The sequence below is a fragment of the Perna viridis genome, chromosome 6 (genome assembly GCF_037379345.1).
Source record: "Perna viridis isolate PV_CMFRI_1.1 ecotype Kerala chromosome 6, ASM3737934v1, whole genome shotgun sequence".
Lineage (NCBI taxonomy): Eukaryota > Metazoa > Mollusca > Bivalvia > Mytilida > Mytilidae > Perna > Perna viridis.
The window spans coordinates 25922124-25942256 of record NC_142450.1 but is presented as its reverse complement, the minus strand read 5'-3'; the positions used below and the strand labels follow the sequence as shown (position 1 = coordinate 25942256).

Here is a 20133-nt window from a genome sequence, read left to right as displayed (position 1 = left end):
ACATTTTTTTTAGTTTGTCATTGTTTTCTGATTGTTTACTTCTCATTTATTAGACATAAATCACTGAAAAAAAAGAGATGGAATGTACATTTTATATTGTGCTTCAGCCTAGATGTTAGTTCTATTTACCCTAATTATCTAGTATTTCTAATGTCTTTGTTTAGATATACTCTTAAACCAGATATAACCTCATGGTTCCATAAATATTCATTTATCTATTTTTACATTCCTTAACAAACCTATTACAATGTACCCATGAGAATAACACAACAAATATTTCATGTACATGTATAATGATTTTTTTTCTGATTTGGTAGGAATCAAGCCACATGGGTACTTTTAAACCAGATACTTCTATAAGAAGTATATCTTAACATGCAAGATAGTGATGAATTGATTATATAGAAACCAATAGTGATTTAATTCTCTTAGGCCAATTTAATTAAGGTGGTGATTAATTATTTAAGTACAGATTTTTTAATTAAGTACTTAAGCATCAAATCAATAGACCTTAATAATGCTGTTGTGAATCAATTTCTTTAGCAAGACATCACAGTGGAAGAGTAATCAAGGGAACCAAGGTTATAGCAGTAATCAAAAGAATGTAATCCAGGGACAAAGACCAGACATAAAGTAACTAAAATCATACATACAAAGTAACAAAAGCAAATGAGCGCAACTCAGACTCAAAAAATGGGAGCTAAAGAAGTAGGCCCTAGGGTCCATGTAATTTCAATAGGTACATAACTTATAGAATTAGTACAATGACCTCTCTAATAGCTCCTAACTTCATATTAGATTAACAGCTAGTGTCTATTGTTTATTAGATACATAGAAAACAAATCAAAGCTGTGTAACACTTTATTACCTTTAACTTTGGTTTAACATACATGCATGTGTATACATGTAGGTACTTTATTACATAAATCTACAACAAATAAATTTTAACAAATGTAAAGATAAATAACAAAAAATTGTGAAAACATGTTTAAATAAAATTTATGTTGATTGTAAAAATCAACGATAATAGATATCAAATGTATTTCTACTGTTTTGCAGTCTGCCATGTTGGTGGTTTTAGATCATAAAAAGATTCACACTCTGCATGCTCTAGTTTAAATACCGTATAAATGCATTCCAGAACTCAATGTACATCGGTTTCTTTGGTCTGATAAACAATAAGGGTCTTATGGATTACAGCCAAGGTCATATTTAAGTTTTGGTCAGTTTAAAATCCAGACAAGAGAAAAAAATGGTGAAATGTTACAAATGCCCCAGCATATAACCTAAATACAAAATGGTAAATACTTTCAGAGACCACCAAAAGGTCTTCAATAAGTGTAAACACACCTTTATGTAAGGGGATGATTCATTATCAACAACTGTAAACAAATGTTAGTCAAAACAGTTCTGGCAATACATAAACAGCAAACTGATGATAAAAGTATAATGACTCAAGGTAAGTACAGTGTATATGAACACTGAAACATTACATACAAATTAGAGATATTAGAACTATGCCATAAATATATAATATTTAAGTTAAAAGTGAAATAGTGCCAAAAAGCAAACCCAAAAATAAAGAGTAAATCAAAATATGTTTTTTTTTTAAATTCTTCCATAATTTTTTTTAATACTCTTTTTGCTTGTAAAAGTTACCTTAAAAAATTATTCAGGACAGAAATCTAACCTACAAGGTGTATATACTGGTTAATACCAGTTTCCAACCATGTTATTTAATGGAGATTTTAGTCTACCCACTAAACTGACTTATTGACATATTTTGTGCTAAAATTGACTTAACCCCCTACAAAAAAAACTTATGAATTGTTACCACATTAAGTTCAAAATGAGCTCACAAAGTATTATTCTAATATATGCAGTTTTCTTCACTTTCTTATGAAATAAGGAGGTTTGCAGTTAGTTTTTCGATCCACAGTATGCCAAGCATAAGGCCATTTCTCCTTCAAAGGAAAATGTAATGAAATCAACTGTTTTTCCCCATTTTAGCAGAAATTACACATTTTTGTTCCATTTTGCATTAGGATTTCTATGTTTAGTATCCATGGATGAACTGCAAAAAAGACTTTTTTGGCAAAGTTAATGTTCATACATTTTACTACATATTATGCAATATCCATATTGATTTGACTATTTTTCATTTTTAGGGCCTAATGTGATATAAACTGAAAATACCCATTTCTTCTTTAAAGTATTGTTACAGAAGTTTTCATCTTAAAATAGAGAGAGTTATCTCCCTTAATTTTCAAATCTACAGTGCATTCTATACAATTTTTATCTCCTAAGAGCATGGGTTATATGAAAAACCAAATGTTAATTTCTGTTTACTAAAGCATTTTAAACAAAATATCAAAAATAAAAATATGTAGGCTTTTTTACCCATGAATCACATTTTGCATGATCCTTAGCTGGAGTGCTACTTAAAACACATGTAATAAAAGTAATGACAACTAATAAAACAATTGAACAGATTTTGCCTTTAAGTTAAGAATTGTGTTTGTCTTAATTTTTTTGAATACCTCATCATAAAAATCTTACTGATTGATTGTCATAGCCTAACACGTGCATCTGTTACAATAGTTGGAAACATACAATAGTAATAAGTCCAAATTTCCTCTGACCATGAGTTGAATATACATTTAGGTTAGCATAACTGATCACAGTAAATGTCCCAGTAAAATGTATTCCTTTATAAGCTTTGGTAATGGTAATTGTTCAACTTTTTTCATTAAGTGATCTCTTTGAGCAGAGTGGATTAATGAATGTCTAATTACAAGACATGAAAGAGTTCTTAATGTTTGAGGTGCCTCTGCACAAAATTTGATAAGCGTCATTAATTCTGGATGGAGGACAATATTGTGAAACTTTTCACTTTGGCATCTTTTAATTAAGGTAATATCTGCTGAGGCACCAGCCTCAAGTAACATCTCTGGTATTTCTTTGCAAGTACTGAATTGAAGAGCAGTGGACAATGGTGTGTGTCCGTTTAGTCCAATATGGTTTGGATTGGCTCCATTCAGTAACAATAATCTAGTCGTTTGCACACAGTCAGCACGACATGTAAGAATAAGTGGTGTCCAGCCCCTTATTTGAACCACATCGACTTTAGCCCCTCTACGGAGAAGTTGAGAGGCAATTTTATGATTGGCATGCATTGCTGCAATATGGAGGGGCCTAAGATTTGCAGAATCACATATGTTTACATCACACTTTTCGTTGATAAGAATTGCCTTAACCATGTCATAATTGTCCATATCAACAGCATGCAATAAGGGAGACCATCCTCTTTCATCTACAATGTTCACATCAAATCCACCTTGCACAAGGAGTTTGATCATTGGAACATCTTCCTTCACAATACACTTGTAAAGAATGGTCAACTTTAACCGTTCTTTCTTTTTATAAGGTTTTAATATACAGGTATAGTTATAAACATCTACAATATACTTTAAGTTTGTGTTACATCCATTCTCCACCAAAGTTTGAACAATGTTTATTTGATCATTTTCAACTGCCACTTCTAGCATTGTTTGGCCAATCCTGTCTGGTCTATCGTTGCTTCTGAACGCATGGTTAATATCTAGTCCTCTTTTATAATAATCCTGAAAAGTTTTCTTGTCACCCTGAATTATGCAGCGGTATAAGTCATCTTCAAAATAATCCATTTCACATAGGCAATCAATTCATTTCTTGATGGAATATTTAATTCAACCAAAGCTGAGTATTTAGCAAGAGCCAAGAAGAAATTTGTGTTTTTTCTCCTACATTACAACATTGTAATGCTATTTTAAATTTTAAATTAAAACAGGCAAATGTCACATCATAATGTTGGCTTGTTTAGACATAAAAATCAAATAAGAATTTACTGCACCAGTTTGCAATGTATCAACAACGTCTTATAAATACTTATTTAGGCCAGTCAGTTCATGACGTCCACTGTCAATCAAAAGATCCGGGGTCAGCATTGAGAACTGCCATGCGTAACTTAGCAAATGTAAACTTCCGACAGGTGCTCGGTAAATTGAAAAGTTAAATTTTCGTGACAAACGAAACAGGTATCAGTATTATATTAATATAGAGATATCCATTCTGTGAAATGAAATTCACGGAAATTTTTATAATTCATTTCATGCATATTATTTTAATTACTAAAAAACTATTACACTGGAGCATGCAATATTTTCTAAAATTATTCGTTCTTAAAAAAGTAAAATTTGGCGGGAAATGGAATGTCTATTGTTTACAGAAATTTGCTGAGACCGACATTTCAGAAGAACTTTTTAAGTATCCATAGATCTATTGTCATGCCACCAAAACGAAAAGTAAATATCACAAGTCGTAGAGAAATGTTAGGTCTGATTTTAGTGTATCATTCTTAAACCGTACTATTTTGTCAATTTCTTCATTTTTACATGATATTTCCATCTGGAACTACAGTGGAAGGTGGTACATGTTTACAAAATGATGTGATGGTTAGGCTAGATTTAATGATTGATTAAATCAAATGCCAGTATTTCTGTCATCTGTACAATTTTAATGGAAACATATTCCAACTAATGCTAAATGAGAGTAACCTTTTTTTATTAGCTCATACAGAATCAAACAAAAATCGGACCTTCCAAGAAGGTGAAAGAAGTTTTTAAGCTTGCAGATGACAGAAGGTCATTCTAGAATTTGACCTTACGGAAACAGGACGATTACGCTTATATTAGACATAATTTAGGTACTTACCGTAAGTGATTGGCCTTCATGGCCCAGGTCCATCGTTGTCTGCACCACCAGTCAAAAGTCTGTCCAGAAAAGAGTCGGTAAAAGGCATTTTTCCATGAGTGTTCGAAAATCTTAGCAGAAGCTATGGCTGGTCAGTAACATCCACTTAGCAAGAACGATAACTGGTCCCGCTTTAATTTTTGTGAAAACCACGCCCTGACCACCCTAATATCCAATCGATTCCACTGAAAGGATTAAATTTTTGGAATCTGACTGTCAGTGCATTCCGGGTACGCAAAAAACTGTTTTTTTTCTCAACATGTTTTTCCTTTAAATTACGTAAAAAATATATTTTTGAACCAAAAAATTATCATGACAACCGGATTATCAAAATTGAAGATATTTTCAAAAAAAATTAAGCCATAAATGAAGAAAATCGGTCCAGTAACAGCTTGCGGAATGAATTTTGAAATAGGTATGATCGTTGACACGTAGTTTTTCCGACGGCCATTTTTCTCAAAGTATCGTCATTTCAAAGTTTTGTACCATATGACCAACAACTCCAATAACAATGAAAGTTAAATATTTAGAAAGAGAAATGTCTCGACTTCAATTACATATATTTTTTATTGTCATGCAATGGATTTTTGACCATTTTCTAATGTGTTGAATTTGACTCAAAATTGAAAATTTTGCCCTCGCAAGAATATCGAAAAACGCACTACCAACCTCCCTATCTTTCAAAACTTTACCCAAAGTCTTAAAATTACATCATTTTCTTGATTAATCAAAGCGGCGATGGCGTTGAACCTCGGAAGTCGAGATATTTAGAGGTATTTTGAAATCTTTACAATCCACTGGTGGTAATTTGTTTTTGTTTTTGTTTTTTTTCTGTATTTCCATAAGATTAATTACTTCAACAGAATCAGTGCTTTCACCACTTCTAAAACTACATATCCATACAATACTAATGATTCAAAATTTCGATTTAAATTTCTCTTTTCTTTTTTTCTTTTTTTTTGGGGGGGATTTGTTTCATTTCGTTTTTATTTTGTTTCCCAATGTGTAATCTTGACAACCTAATTTTAGTTTTAAATGAATGTTATACGGAAACTAGGTCCAAAAGTGCTGAATGGTGTTTTAAGTCAGTTGAAGTTACAAGCTGAAAACATTTATGATATTTTCAAACTCAGTTGATTTTATGTTCTCAAAAGTCCAGAAATATGTAACGGGTGGTTACCGTATCAAACTAATAATTGACTATTTCTCACTCACCTGTCTGAATTTTACCTTTTTCTGTAAGTTATTCAGAGGTTAAAACTTCACTTTAAGACTTTGGATGGCATTTTGAAAGATTTGAAATTGTTTAAAAAAAAAAAAGAACAGCCAGAGTTTGTATTCTGTACTGTACCTAGCCCGAATCACTGTACCAGCTGAGAATGGATACAATCTTATCCAGAATGAAAAGAGGAAGTCACTTAAGTTGTATCTGATGCGATTTTCATTTATCGCCCTTGAATATTTTAATAATATTATTGTGTTCTGATGTAAAATAAAATGTACATGATAAAAGTGTACAGATAACAAAAATACTGGACTTTGATTTTGGATTACACATTTCGGTAGTTTTGAAAACTGAAAATCCAATAAAAATCATTGATTGTAGCATAGCCATCATATCATTTTGTAAAGGTATACAGCTTTTCAGCTCACGTAATAATGAAGACATTGGATAAAGAGTTTTTGGGTACGGGGAAAAATTGGTACGGATATGGGTTACACATTACAGTATGTGTCCTAAAAGTGAACACATCAGTTCATTTAGACAAATATTAGGTTTCATTTTGAATGATACATGCAAAACAAAGCCAGCAGAGATATTGAAGTAAAATTTATCATAAGAATTAAAAAAAATATTTTAAATTGGTAGAATGTTTAAACATTTTGAACAATAAATGCATAAATTTGTTCTTTTACCAAAAATTCTGGCATTTTGTATTGTTTGTTTTTGGAACTGACTTTGGGACTTTAGTAAAAGGCACGACATTGATTGCAATGTGACATTCTCACAAAGTAAACATAGCAAATACTTTCAATCCTCTTTTGCTGTTCAATTATTTTTTTATGTGCGAAGACATTTTAGTTCTTGAAATAATTAATGGTGACTGCATTCTTTCTGCGACACATCTTTTCCTGACAATAAATTTTTGTTCTCATCATTCTGCACCCTGTTAACTTGCACTTGCATGTTCTCATAGAGCACACACGTATGGCAAGTGAAGATCAGTGCCTGGCATGTAATGAACAGGATTTATGGTGTGCTGAAAATGAAAGATCAGATCACAATTACTAGTATTTATTTGACTTCACCCAGGTCTATGAATAAAATATTTAATTATCTGTAGGTTTCCGGATCTACAGTATAAGTCACTTGGACAATGGCAATATATAGTGTGGCGATTTGTAGATTGACTCAGAAGCCAGCAAATATTTTTCATACCTGTTGTTCACTAATACAGTGTCAATGATTGAATATAATCTTCGTTTGTTGAACATTCACATCATAATGAATTGAACAACATTCCTTTAAATTTAATATAATAATATGGATTAGACATTGCTTATGGATACTTTTACGCCACAAATACATGTAGTTGTATAGTCACATGTGCCATATGATTAGTCAGCAGTGTTGAGTTGAAATGTATTGGATCTCTGTGAAATTGTGCTACAAATTTTCACACCACATTAGTCAGGTCATTAAGATTCTTGGAATTAAAAGAATAATTTATCACTGCTTCAACAACTAACCATTAAAACAGTACTCATTCAGATTCATCAGAGATTTTTCATATACAATGCAAAAATTAATTTTCATCCTGATCCATCATGAATTAGACTTTATTATTATATTTCAGACTAAGTAGAATAGAATATAATTCATCACATCCCTTTAAATTATTCCTAATTTAAATCACAAGATATTTTCACTAGAACCAATACTTCCACTTTTAGGGAGCAAAGAGTGAAACTGGCGAAGAATCTAATGCTAAGAAGGGCAGCAAGAAAGGCAAGTCAGATGGGGAACCAGAAGCAAAGAAGTCCAAATTAGATAAGAAAGCAAGTACTGCCAGCGATGCCTCCGACCTTCCTGATGATGTTGACACGTCCTTCCCCACAGCTATTAACCCTAATGCTAAAACAAAAGATGGGAGAAAGTTTAATAAAACTATTGTATCATGGAATGTCAATGGTGTCAGAGCATGGTTAGCGGTAACTATCTGATACTACACGTATCTATTTAGGATTTGATCTAATTTTACATTCAGTCATGGGCCCTGGGTGTTAAAAGAATAGGCCTGCAGCATTGCTAAGCTTGTCGTAAAAGGCGACTAAATAGTGCTCAGAACCCTAGCCTGGGGCTAGGGCACTTTGCCCACAGAGCAACTGGGATGTGTGCCCCAGGTGGTAGAATGGGGTACCCCTGACGTGTTACATGCTGGGGTTGTCAGGCTGTAATATGGAAAAAACCTGACTGCAAACCATAGTGGTGCACCTTGTTGGGAAAGATGCCACGTTCCTCGTACGTTAAAGAACCCTACTATGGTATTCTCCCGGAATAGGAACTATAGGGCTCCGTAACAGGATGCTAAATTGCCCAACCCTACCCACCTCTCCCTATTTCCAGTGGCAATCAAAATTTGTCGACCCCATTGTCCTTGTGTCCCATCCCTTCTTCATTTCATCATCATTTCATGTTCATTTTATCATCAATTTCACATTCATCGTCTGAATATAGCTGAAATATTGCTGCTCGGACGTTAAACCCAAACAAACTAACAAACATTCAGTCATGGAATGTCAGTGGTGTCCGAGCATAGTGATAGTTCCATTCAGTCATGTTGGATCTAACAATACTTCGTTCTACTTACTGTTCAGATGATTTTTTCAGAATTCTTGGGTTTTTTCCTTCAAATAATGTTTTGCAATTATGAAAGCTGACATCTGGTTGGCTGATAAGAAAGTTTATAGTAATAGGAAATGAATGTTGCCTTGTAAGATCCTGTATACAGTGACTAAACAGAGAAATCAGTAGATCTTATTTTAATCAGATGGTTGTCTGTTAGTAAAAACAACTAATACATTGTTTGTGTAAATTATGATATGCATGTAAGTTTGCAACTATTTGAAATTGTAGGAGTAGTAATTTATTGAAAAGATTTTGACTGTCATAAGATCAGTTCTGATCAAATAAAGTTGAAAGACCTCCTGCTAACTTTGGATCACAAGTTTTGAAATACTTTGCATTCACTGTGGAAGATAAATGAATACAATTAAAATCCATAACTATAGTTAAAATCACAAAATGTAAAAATGTATTGAATCGTATCAAAAGTAATTGTATCGTTTGGAAGTAAAATGATACATATCGTATTTTGAGGTAACTGTATCATTTCAGACTTACAAACAATACTTCTAAGCAATGGAAAAGTAACTAATTGCTGGTACCTCGTCTTTTCACTTTGTGTAAGAAAATGCACTGAGAGCAAAAATAATAAAGTAAAATATAAAAATATTGACAGTATATGTAAATGAATGTATATACATTTATTAATGAACATTTGATTAATGACTGTTGTATTTGCATATCAAACATTAATTTAGAATTGGTGTCCTCTATAAGTTTTCCTGGTACCTTTTCAGAAAGATGGCATTGATTATCTTGACAAGTACAAACCAGATATTTTCTGTATTCAAGAGACTAAGTGTTCACAGGCAAAGTTACCTGAAAAATTACAGGTGAAAGGATACCACTCGTACTTCTCCTCAGGTGATACAGAAGGGTATGCTGGGACGGCTTTGTACTCAAAAGAAAAACCAACTAAAGTCACTTTTGGCATGGGTAAATATTTCAAATGTTACAAGTACTGTTGCAGAGCTACTATAGTATGAAGGATAATATGAGGGTTATAACATTGTATTCCTAAATTGAAATGTCACAGTGTCATAGTAAGTTACAATCTATTTTGGATGCATAACCACCATTCATGTTCTATTTTATTATCACATACAAATTCATCTAGGTTTAAACATATGTTTATACATATATGCACATATTAAATAATCAAGATGATTTTAATATTTTTTGTTGAAACTAGGTAAAGCTTTGTTTTTGCAAATTTGCAGTTTTTTTCTGATTTTTCAAATTTGTGTCATTGTGGGTCATTAAACTTTATATTCCAGTGTCCTGGAGAGTCATCAGAGCAATATGATGATGAGCACAATTTTCATGTGCGACTCTCACGATCAGGGTTACTTGGCAACTTACCAATATTTGTGGTTAAGTCAAAGATGAATTTTGGTTGAAAATTAAGAAGCTCTATACAAATTTTAACTCCAAAACGTTTTTAAAAATTTTGTCATAACACAAAAATAGATATTCACAAATATGAGTGCATTTACAGTTTTAGGAAAAAGATTTAATATATGTGTCACATCTGTCTTGTCCAACTGTAGGGAAGGACACATTCAAAATTATCTTTTAGATGAGATCTGCATGCCACTATTTTTGGCCAATATTAATATGTTGGTGGGAATGAATGTCATCTTATTTGGCCAATATTAATATGTTGGTGGGAATGAATGTCATCTTATTTGGCCAATATTAATATGTTGGTGGGAATGAATGTCATCTTATTTCGCCAATATTAATATGTTAGTGGGAATGAATGTCATCTTATTTGGCCAATATTAATGTGTTGGCGGGAATGAATGTCATCTGATTTTGCCAATATTAATATGTTGGGGGAATGAATGTCATCTGATTTGGCCAATATTAATGTGTTGGTGGGAATGAATGTCATCTTATTTGGCCAATATTAATATGTTGGTGGGAATGAATGTCATCTTATCTCTGATATGTTTATGTTGAGGGATGTCAGAGACCAACATCAAAGCATAAGAATTGTAACAAACTTGATACATTGTAAAATAGGCAAAAAAAGTCTTGTTTCCTGATACCAGCAAATAAAAATAGGGTAGATAGGTAGTGAAATTAGTTTATTTTTCCGAAACAGTTTACACTGACTTAATGAGGACACAATACATGTATATACTTTAAAGGAGCTTGAGCCAAAATGGCCATAAAATGTTTAGGGTAGGCACAAAAAATATAGCAGGAAGGGTAGCAGGAAACAGTTGTATTATGTTTTGGCATAATGTATTAACTATTAAGTGTCATCAGTAAAGTAATGTTTTTGGGGTTGACAGAAATCTTAGGAAGGAAACAAATTGTTCAGTAAACTGAGACTATGGCAATGCATGCTAGATGTTTAACTGGACCAATAGTATACTTGTTTAATTCAGTTAGATTTGTTTACAGTTGTTTTTTTATATAAATAATGCTTACATAGAAATGTATTAAATCCTTTATAACCCATTGGTTCTTGTATTTCTACAGGTGTTGATAAGCTTGACCAGGAAGGCAGGTTGATAACAGCAGAGTATGACAAGTTCTATTTGGTAGGAGCTTGTAAGTAGTGTATGCATGTATTGGGTTAGTGATAGACTGTGTTTGCTTTTAACCAGTAGTCATATGCCTTTAACTACCTGTGAAAGAAATTGATAAGGCTAGTAGAAATTAGTTTCATATAATGGAAATCTTAGAAATTGAGAATTTGGGCTAGTAGCTGAAAAAGTTTTGGGACAGACTGATAAAAGTGGAACATAAAGTGGACACCACCATGATCTGTTGAGCTGTGATGTCACGAAGTTGGTTTGTAAAGTGAAAGAAAATGGGTAATTGATTACGATGTCCGAAGAAGTCACAAATTTGGGACCTCTCCCCATAATTTCAACCCAAAATAAACAAGAGGAGATTGAGGCACAACATGTAAGCCAATGTCAGACTGACGAACAACGGCATTTGCAGCCAGATGACTAGTATGTCATTGGAAAATCTATTGGCTACTTCATATATGTTTGTGTTGCTGGTCAAAAAACTTTTAGAATATTTCTGTTTTATCATTCGGGCAATCGTAAGCTTGACAAGACAACATGTTTTGGTGATTAGATAAACAGAGTTGTAGAAATAGTTACGGAATATTCTTTGTTTTCATATTATTTGCAGTGCATGTATCAGTACCAAACCGACTTAGCGATGTTGCGAGCCAATTGGAAGCTATCGGTAAAAATCAGTGAAGTCTGCTTATGATCTTCCTTCAAATAGGAGAGTTCTGTAAGATGGCTGTCTACATATATTTCAAAGATTTTGAACTGTGCATAGCCTTGAGAATTTTATAAAAGCGCATTTTGCATTAAAGGTTATTTATTTCTGTTTACGTGGGTATGATTTATCATAACAGCCTAACTTTATGCAAAGGTGGCCTTTCCCTTTAAATTGGACATTTTCAGTGTCTGCTTCTCTCTGTCTATGTTGGGGCTTCTCTTTGCTTTGTGTACACTATTTTTGCAATAACTGAAATTCTATTTTGGTGATAAGATTTTGCATAAATTTAGCATTGGAAGATACCTGAATATACAAGTAGTAGCCAATGACCTGTCAAGTGATCCAGTGTTTTCAACAGTAAAAAAAATAGCATTTACCATATTTTCCGGACTATAAGTCAATATTTTTTTTCAGCAAAGTGTCAGCCTCAACTTATCGTCCACTTCGACTTATTTAAGGATTTTACAAGAAAAATATTCATCGACAATGCTTTTCATTAGATCTGTTTAGTTCACTTTCGATTGCTTTAATTAAAAATTTTTGGTAAACAGCAATCAACGAAAGCTGTCATGGCCGTCACTCAAACAGTGAAACCGGCGATTGAATTCGAACAATATTGATCATTGCCACTATCCTTTATGAATGAATACGATTATGTTAATATAAAGTTTGAGACTTTGAAACTGTTAAAATATATAAATATGCTCTAGAAGACATGTTAACAAAACTCTTTTTCAACTTGGAAAACACTATTGAGTGTTTTGGAGTTATCTGTCCTTTAATATGCAAATTTATACCCATTTATGGTATGTCTTAACACATTCGCATGTGGCTCAAATTATAATTCAATTAAGGCGTTACCTAAATTGCTAATTGCAACCAAATTTGCAAGTAATAATTATTTTTTATTGTATTTCGTAATACCAGGTAATACTGTTTACTAATTACTGCTCATTATTACGACCAATTCATCAAATGAAATTCCTGCTTATTTCACACATGTCTGCTCATGTTTGACATGTTTACAATTTTGTACTCCTCAGGGGCTGCTCTGCCTTTAAAAATTCTGTTGCCAGAAATATCGCCAGCTGCCATTTTTTTTATCGCCAGTTTTCAGAAATTAGAGCCAAAGGGTGCCAAAAAAAAATTACAATTTTTAAAAAAAAAGACAGTATTAAGTTCACTGATGAATTATCTTTGTCAATTCATCAAAATAACCTCTCCAGTCATGACATACATGTACCCAAGATTCGCTCTTGATGCATGTATAAAGTAGGTTTTTAGCTTTTTAGGTTTTTTAGTCTGTCACTAAAATATGCATAAAATATTAAGTACTACTCCAGAAACAGGTATTTTACTTCTATCAAAGACTATATTACTATTCTCATACAGTCCCTGATTTTAAAACATGTTCACCTTTGTCCTTTATGGTCTAATTCATCTAATACAATATAATTTATTTTTTTATTATTTTTAACAAGCTTGATTCTTTTTTTTTTTCCAAGTGATAAAATTTCCATCAAACTACAGTTTGTACCATGGACCATTAATTGTGTCTTGATATCTGAATAGCATTTCCTTAATTAGATATTGGGAATCCCCATTCTATTTTGTTTACCGATTTTCCCGCCAAAAAAATCACATGGCAAAAGTGTAAACAAATGTCATCCATTTTCTTTTATCAATTCTTTCATTTCAAAGTATTTAGACACTTCCTGATGGGATAATCATTGTTAATTGGATTTAGTTTATTCTGTTATTAGGTAAGTCTGTTTCTGAATGTATTACATGGTTAAATAGGGCTGCACATGGCCTTAATTGTGTTTACCTTTGACCAGATGATGAGAGTTTTGATTGCTCAGTAATATATTTACATTTGATTGACACCTCCTATGAGGATATTGTCAGTCCAGTAGCCTGGTCTAATTACCTTTAATTGCCTTCAGGCGTAAATTGGTCATAGTCAATTAACTCAGGCCAGGTGTCAACACAATTGTTTAATTAGAGAGAATATCTGTTGCTGATAAACTTCCTGTCAATTTAAATGTACAAAATCTAGGCGCCAAGAAAATCGCCAATGGGCTATTTTTGTCGCCAGATAAAATAAAAAATCGCAAATTGCGACATTGGCAAAGCCCAGCGCGACCCCTGCTCCTGACGATCTATGGCTTCAGAGCCATTGAAACGCCATTCAATAGAAAATAAATGAACTTGTGGACAAAGTACACTTTAACAAACACAAATTTAAATAATTCGGAAATCTTTTACTTAGTAACATCGCTGGAATAATATGCTGTTGAAAACAAACCACTCAACTTGGATCTCTGCTGACATGTACGATATAAATGCACACGTCTGACCCTTCACGTATCTATATTTTTTTTGTTGATTTTGGTCAAATTTAGGCAATTCGACTTATACAACACATCAACTTATAGTCCGGAAATACGGTATACTACTTATTCAGAGTATACCAACCAAGTAGTGATAAAATGTCTATGAGTAGTTTTTTCTTATAATTGAATCACCTGAATATAGCTGAAATATTGCTGCTTGGGCATTAAACCCCAACAATCAATCAATCTTTAAATTGACGTGACCGTGTTATAGATACACAAATAGAATTCTGTCAGGATGGAAGCTTAAGAGTTGTTTTGTAATTGAAACTTGGGTGTCAAGAAAAGAATATCATAGAAAAATTATATTAAATACCAGTAAACCTTAACAGACAATGCCAAAGTTGGTACTCAAAAACCAGAGGAACTTCCTCAATAACCCTCTGATAAATTAACAGATAATAAATATTCACAATTTAAATCAGTTAACATGTCTTTGACTAATGCCATGTTGTTATATTTATACTATAGATGTACCCAATTCTGGTAAAGGTCTTATAAGGTTGAAATACAGAACAAAAGAATGGGATGTAGCATTCAGGAAATATATGAAAGATCTTGATGTTAAGAAACCTGTTATATACTGTGGTGATCTCAATGTTGCACATGAACCAGCAGGTAAAGTTATTTAACATTATGCAAACAGATAAGCATACCTGCCTACTTAAATGATTTAATCATTTAATTGTGTTTTCACGATTTCGACCATTTGTCCAATCTATAAAACTCTGAATTCAAACTTCTAAATTTGTGTTTCAGTCTCATTTATTTGAATAGGAGAGTCATAAATCTAACAGAAGGTGTTAATTGTTGTCCAAACAGGTAAGGTTACGTTTTATGACTGGTAAATAATCTCTGATGAGCAATCAGCTGATCAGGGTTATCGATGATGATTAACAGTTAGAAAATGAATCCTTATTGGATCTACCACTATTTTATGAACAGGCAATTAATTTTAAAATGTATTTCTACTCCACAATTAATTTGACAAAAACTGTCCTTTTAAAAGGTCAAAAATATGTAGAACCAAGTACAAAAACAAATTATAAAATTACCAGACCTGACAGGGTAGTCAAGGATGTTAAATAAAACCCTCAGTCAGTTATAATACTTTGTACTTTTCTGTCACTTAGACCAAAACTGGGGTGTTAAGGCAAGAGAATTGGTATGGACAAATCCCTTTAAAGTTCAAAACTGAACACTGACTCCCTTTCAACTGATATTAATGTAATGAAGGAAAGATATGTTCATTGTATTTTAAAGTAGTAGAAATAATTTGAATGGAAATAAAAGTTGTCTCCTTATTTTTTTTTTAATGAAAACTTCAGAATTTCAATTCGGTTTGGAGGAATTGACTACAAAAAAATGGGCTTACAAACTTCAGTCTATTATACTGCATGCGCTTGTATTTCAACTGAAAAAGGCCTTTTAATACTATAGTGGTTGGCTCATTCATACATTACTACAGTAAAACCCATGCGTTTAGCAAAATATGTCCTGAAAATGTCCGTTCACACATTGTCCCACCATTAAACTCCTATGGGGATTTTCAAAAGTTGGCAGGTATGGATAAGTGTTTTCTTTTTCCAAGTGAACCTTGACTTGGAACTGCTGACATGTAATTTTATAATTCATGTAATTCTGTAATTCATGGAGGCTTAAGTTTATCATTTGGTTCACTTTGAGCTGGTGCTTTATATTGTTACAGTTCCATCCACTCAATTAGAATGTATTCTATTATAAATTTGAATGTGCACTATTGAAAATGTGTCACCAATTTTGAATTGAATAATAGATAATGGATAATTTTAGATCAATACTATTAAAAAATCTACTTTATGTGTCAAGTGCACATTTTGTATATGAGTGAATGAGGCATGTAGCAAAAAAACTATTAATACTATTTATTGTACATGTAGATTATACTAAAGTAATTTTGATTATACAAATATCTTTATGTTAAATTATTTTGTTTGGAGGAAGTATGAAATTCATTTATCTCTTCTTTTTAGATCTGAAGAATCCAAAAACAAATAAAAACAAAACTGCAGGTTTCCATGACGATGAAAGACAGGGATTTACTGATTTGCTCGCTGAGGGTTTCTTTGATTCTTTCCGTGAATTGTATCCAAATGCCAGAGATTGTTTTTCATTTTGGACATACATGATGAATGCCAGAGCTAAAAATATAGGATGGTACACTAATATACTTACACATTACAGCCTACTTTTAAAGTCTGGGGCCGATTGTATACCACATCTTACACAGGGCATGAATAGTTTGTTTAAACCTCACTTTTCCATAAGTTGAGAAAATAATTCACTTTACCTGAAGAAATTTCACTGTCCCTGCGTGAATCCCTCAAAGTGGTCTGAACCTGGTAGGGGGTTTGGGGGCACTCCTCCGAGAAAATTTCAAAAAATAAGATGCAAAGTCCTCTACTTTGAGCCTACCTGGAGGGGTTTTAGATGTTTGAATGTCAATTGTGTCAAATTTTGTTATTGATTGTAAACCAGTGCAGTGTTTCCATATAATGCTTACGGCTAGAAAAATGAATATTGTAAACCATTTGTCTTTCTTTGGGTAAGCTATATCTTACATAAGCTTAGAGTTGTTTTACGTTACAAAAGGTGGTAATTGTACTACAAAAGTCAGGTATTACTGGTTTGATTTATATAACCGTAAAATAGTGATCCTTATAGACATCCATTAATGGAAACCCAAATGCATTGAAACTGGTTCACAAAAGCGTAATTTCAGAACTACAAAAATAATTTATCATCCGGTACCAGCTAGTGAAATGTAAAAAAAAATACGAAGTTTACATGGAAAATTCGGTTGGATCCAATAAGAAACATAAGTCCTATATAGGTATTTACCGAAAGACGGCAATAAACTATTCGCAAAAAATTACTTTCCAGATGGGAAGTACCTACTTTCCCGTGTGATATTTCACTTTCCTCAGGTAATAGGAAATAGGAATCTTCATGCCCTGTTACATATTATAACTCGCTAGTCTGGGGCTGATAGTAAACCTTATCTTACACATAACCCACCTGTCTGGGGCTGATATTAAATCTCATCTTACACATTATAATCCACTAGTGTTGGGCTGACAGTAAACCTCATGTTACACATTATAATCCACTAATCTGGGGCTGATATTAAACTTCATCTTACAAATTATAATCCACTAGTCTGGGCCTGAAATTGAACCTCATGCTACATATTATAATCCACTAGTCTTGGGCTGATATTAAATCTCATGTTACACATTATAATCCACTAGTCTTGGGCTGATAGTAAACTTCATGTTACACATTATAACCCACCAGTGTTGGGCTGATATTTAACCTCATTTTACACATTATAATCCAATAATCTGGGTCTGATATTAAACCTCATCTTACACATTATAATCCGCTAGTCTTGGGCTGATAGTACACATTATAACCCTCTAGTCTTTTGAGAGAAGTCTGTAGTAGCTTATAATTCACATAAAACAGTACATGGAAATACATATATCGTCAGAAAAACTTTTGACCTAATTCTACTTTCAGGAGATTAGATTACTTTGTTCTGTCTAACAGACTGAAGAAAGATTTATGTGAACATATCATACAACAGGATGTAATGGGAAGTGATCATTGTCCTATTGTCATACAGATGGCGTTGTAAACAGGAAATGAGTCAGAAATTCTATGTGGGCTGAAAGACTATTGGGTATTTTACAATGTGTGATTGTTAAAGTAGATTTAACAGTTCCAGAACATTCTGCTTAATGAATGTAGTATAAATGTAAAAATATTTTTATGGGGCTCTTAAATTGAGTGAGCTTTTATGATGTTTTTGTAATTAACCCAAAAACCCTAATGAACTGACTATTCTATGTAAATTTATTCAAATTCTACTGGTGACAGTTGTAACCAGGTATCATACATGTAAATGTATCTTATTCAATACTTTAATATAAGTGGTAGCCATTTTTCCATATGGATGAAGTTAACAAGATGTGAATATGGGTTCAAAGAGAATGGACACATAATTCATGATAAAATGTATTGTTTCCTAAATAGAAGTCGAATTTTCACAATACAGTTCTATGTTTATTTCAACAACCATCAAGGAATAAAGTTATATTATACATGTACAAAATCAGTTTGAAAAAGTTTTATTTGTACAATTGTTTTCTGATCAGAAGTTTTGTTTACTGTCCTATTGTCATTTGTTGTAAAGATTCTTTGTTGTTGTAATGATTTGTTATTTTTTTTAAACAGTCTTGGTGTATTAAGTCAATCATATCATTATGTCATTTAGAGGTGTATTGATACTCTTCTTTCATTATATATCCTGAGACTCCTATATTAACCCAAGGGCCACAAGCCCCAGCGGTGATATTAGTCAAGGGTATGAATGGCATGTGATAAAGATTTTGTCATAATATCATGTTCATGTACAATGTATTTTAATTTTACTTCTAGTGTGTTCTGAATAGGGTTGTGATGTAGCAATATATATCAGGGGTGTGATATAGGATTGAACAATCACTTATAATGCAAAAAAAAAATATTTTGTAATCTAAATATGAAATATAGTATTATCTCATGATGATATTACTTCTTACAGTATAATATATTTTGTTTTCATGATGATAAATACTCTAAATACATACAAGTATCTACATGTAGGTGTATGAAATAATACATGTTTTTAAGTTCCTTGTGGTCCTTTTTTCCTTCTTTGCAAAGAGCACCTTTCACTTCAAATGTTACAGCTACATGCAAATAAATATTTGGTCTTGGGAATCTCAATATTGACTAAAATGGCTGAAACAATATATTACAGTTTTGATATTTCAGAGTATCATTACACCTCTAATATATCATTATTGATTAGTATCATGAATTTTTACTCAAATTGTGTATAGATTGCAATGTAGATAGATTTTACTATGTTGTCACTTGAACTGTTTGTAATAAAATTAAATTAGTATGCTGGTATTATTTAATCACTATATAACTATATAAGGAGAATGGATATGGTGAGTAAATCAAAGAGACAACAACCCCACCAGGATGAAATAAGTCAATTCAAGGCCATCCATGGGTCCTTAATGAACAATAAGGATATCCTCACACCACTGGGCAGGCTGCAGCTGGCCCAAACGACAACATTATACACAGGTACAGCAAAATATTAACCTCTGTATTCCAGTAACATAAAAGTAAACTGAAAGTGAAAATGAAACAAGACATACAGAGGCTAGAAATTCTGAACTTCAGACCGGCACAAACAATGCAGAATGGTATAGTACTTTGGCATGATCACAACCTTCCAAAGTTGTGATAGCTATAGTTACAAAGGAGTGTCACATTTTTAACCAGGCTTTTGTGTGACCACAAAAAACACAAGTTATGGCCCGAACATTTTAAGATATAGAGGCAAAAAATGGTTAGAAGAAATGATGTCTTAACTTCATATCAATTTCTTCTTTCTAGAGTTTAATTTCAAATTTAATGTTCTTTGAACACTTTCACTTGCTGTGTCAAATCGGAACACAATCCAAATTCAGATCATAAGCAAGTTTGATTATTGTTTCCAACCTATTCAGATTTCGACCTCAGCTATAAGATCAAACTGTGCCCTGTGAAGCATTTTATTTTTTTAAGGTCTTGTACTTCTATTACAGTAAAATCTGAATAAAGCAAAACCAAAATTTTGCCTGTTTTATTAAACATGGTGGCTGCCAGATGCCATCTAAGCTACTGATTGACCAG

The 20133-nt window shown here is 32.5% G+C and overlaps 1 protein-coding gene across 2 annotated transcripts; it reads left to right on the top strand.

Moving 5' to 3' along the window:
• The first annotated feature begins 4189 nt into the window (after window positions 1–4189).
• On the top strand, window positions 4190–19348 carry LOC148614258 (uncharacterized). 2 transcript variants are annotated; one of them, XM_088588250.1, is made up of 7 exons: window positions 4190–4343; window positions 7747–7851; window positions 9436–9634; window positions 11192–11263; window positions 14827–14973; window positions 16368–16551; window positions 17917–19348. In XM_088588250.1, the coding sequence occupies exons 1-7, from the start codon at window positions 4251–4253 to the stop codon at window positions 18032–18034; spliced, it is 918 nt and encodes a 305-aa protein (XP_088444376.1). In that variant the 5' UTR covers window positions 4190–4250; the 3' UTR covers window positions 18035–19348. The 2 variants fall into 2 exon arrangements, with proteins under 2 accessions (XP_088444376.1, XP_088444375.1); XM_088588249.1 differs by having other exon boundaries at window positions 7747–8004.
• The last annotated feature ends 785 nt before the right edge of the window (window positions 19349–20133 follow it).

Bases quoted from the DNA above. Each gene is read 5' to 3' on its own strand.
- LOC148614258 (XM_088588249.1), top strand. From the start codon at position 4,251: ATGTCTATTGTTTACAGAAATTTGCTGAGACCGACATTTCAGAAGAAC. The intron at 9,635-11,191 runs GTAAATATTTCA...GTATTTCTACAG, and splicing joins TAAAGTCACTTTTGGCATGG to GTGTTGATAAGCTTGACCAG. The intron at 11,264-14,826 runs GTAAGTAGTGTA...TTTATACTATAG, and splicing joins GTTCTATTTGGTAGGAGCTT to ATGTACCCAATTCTGGTAAA.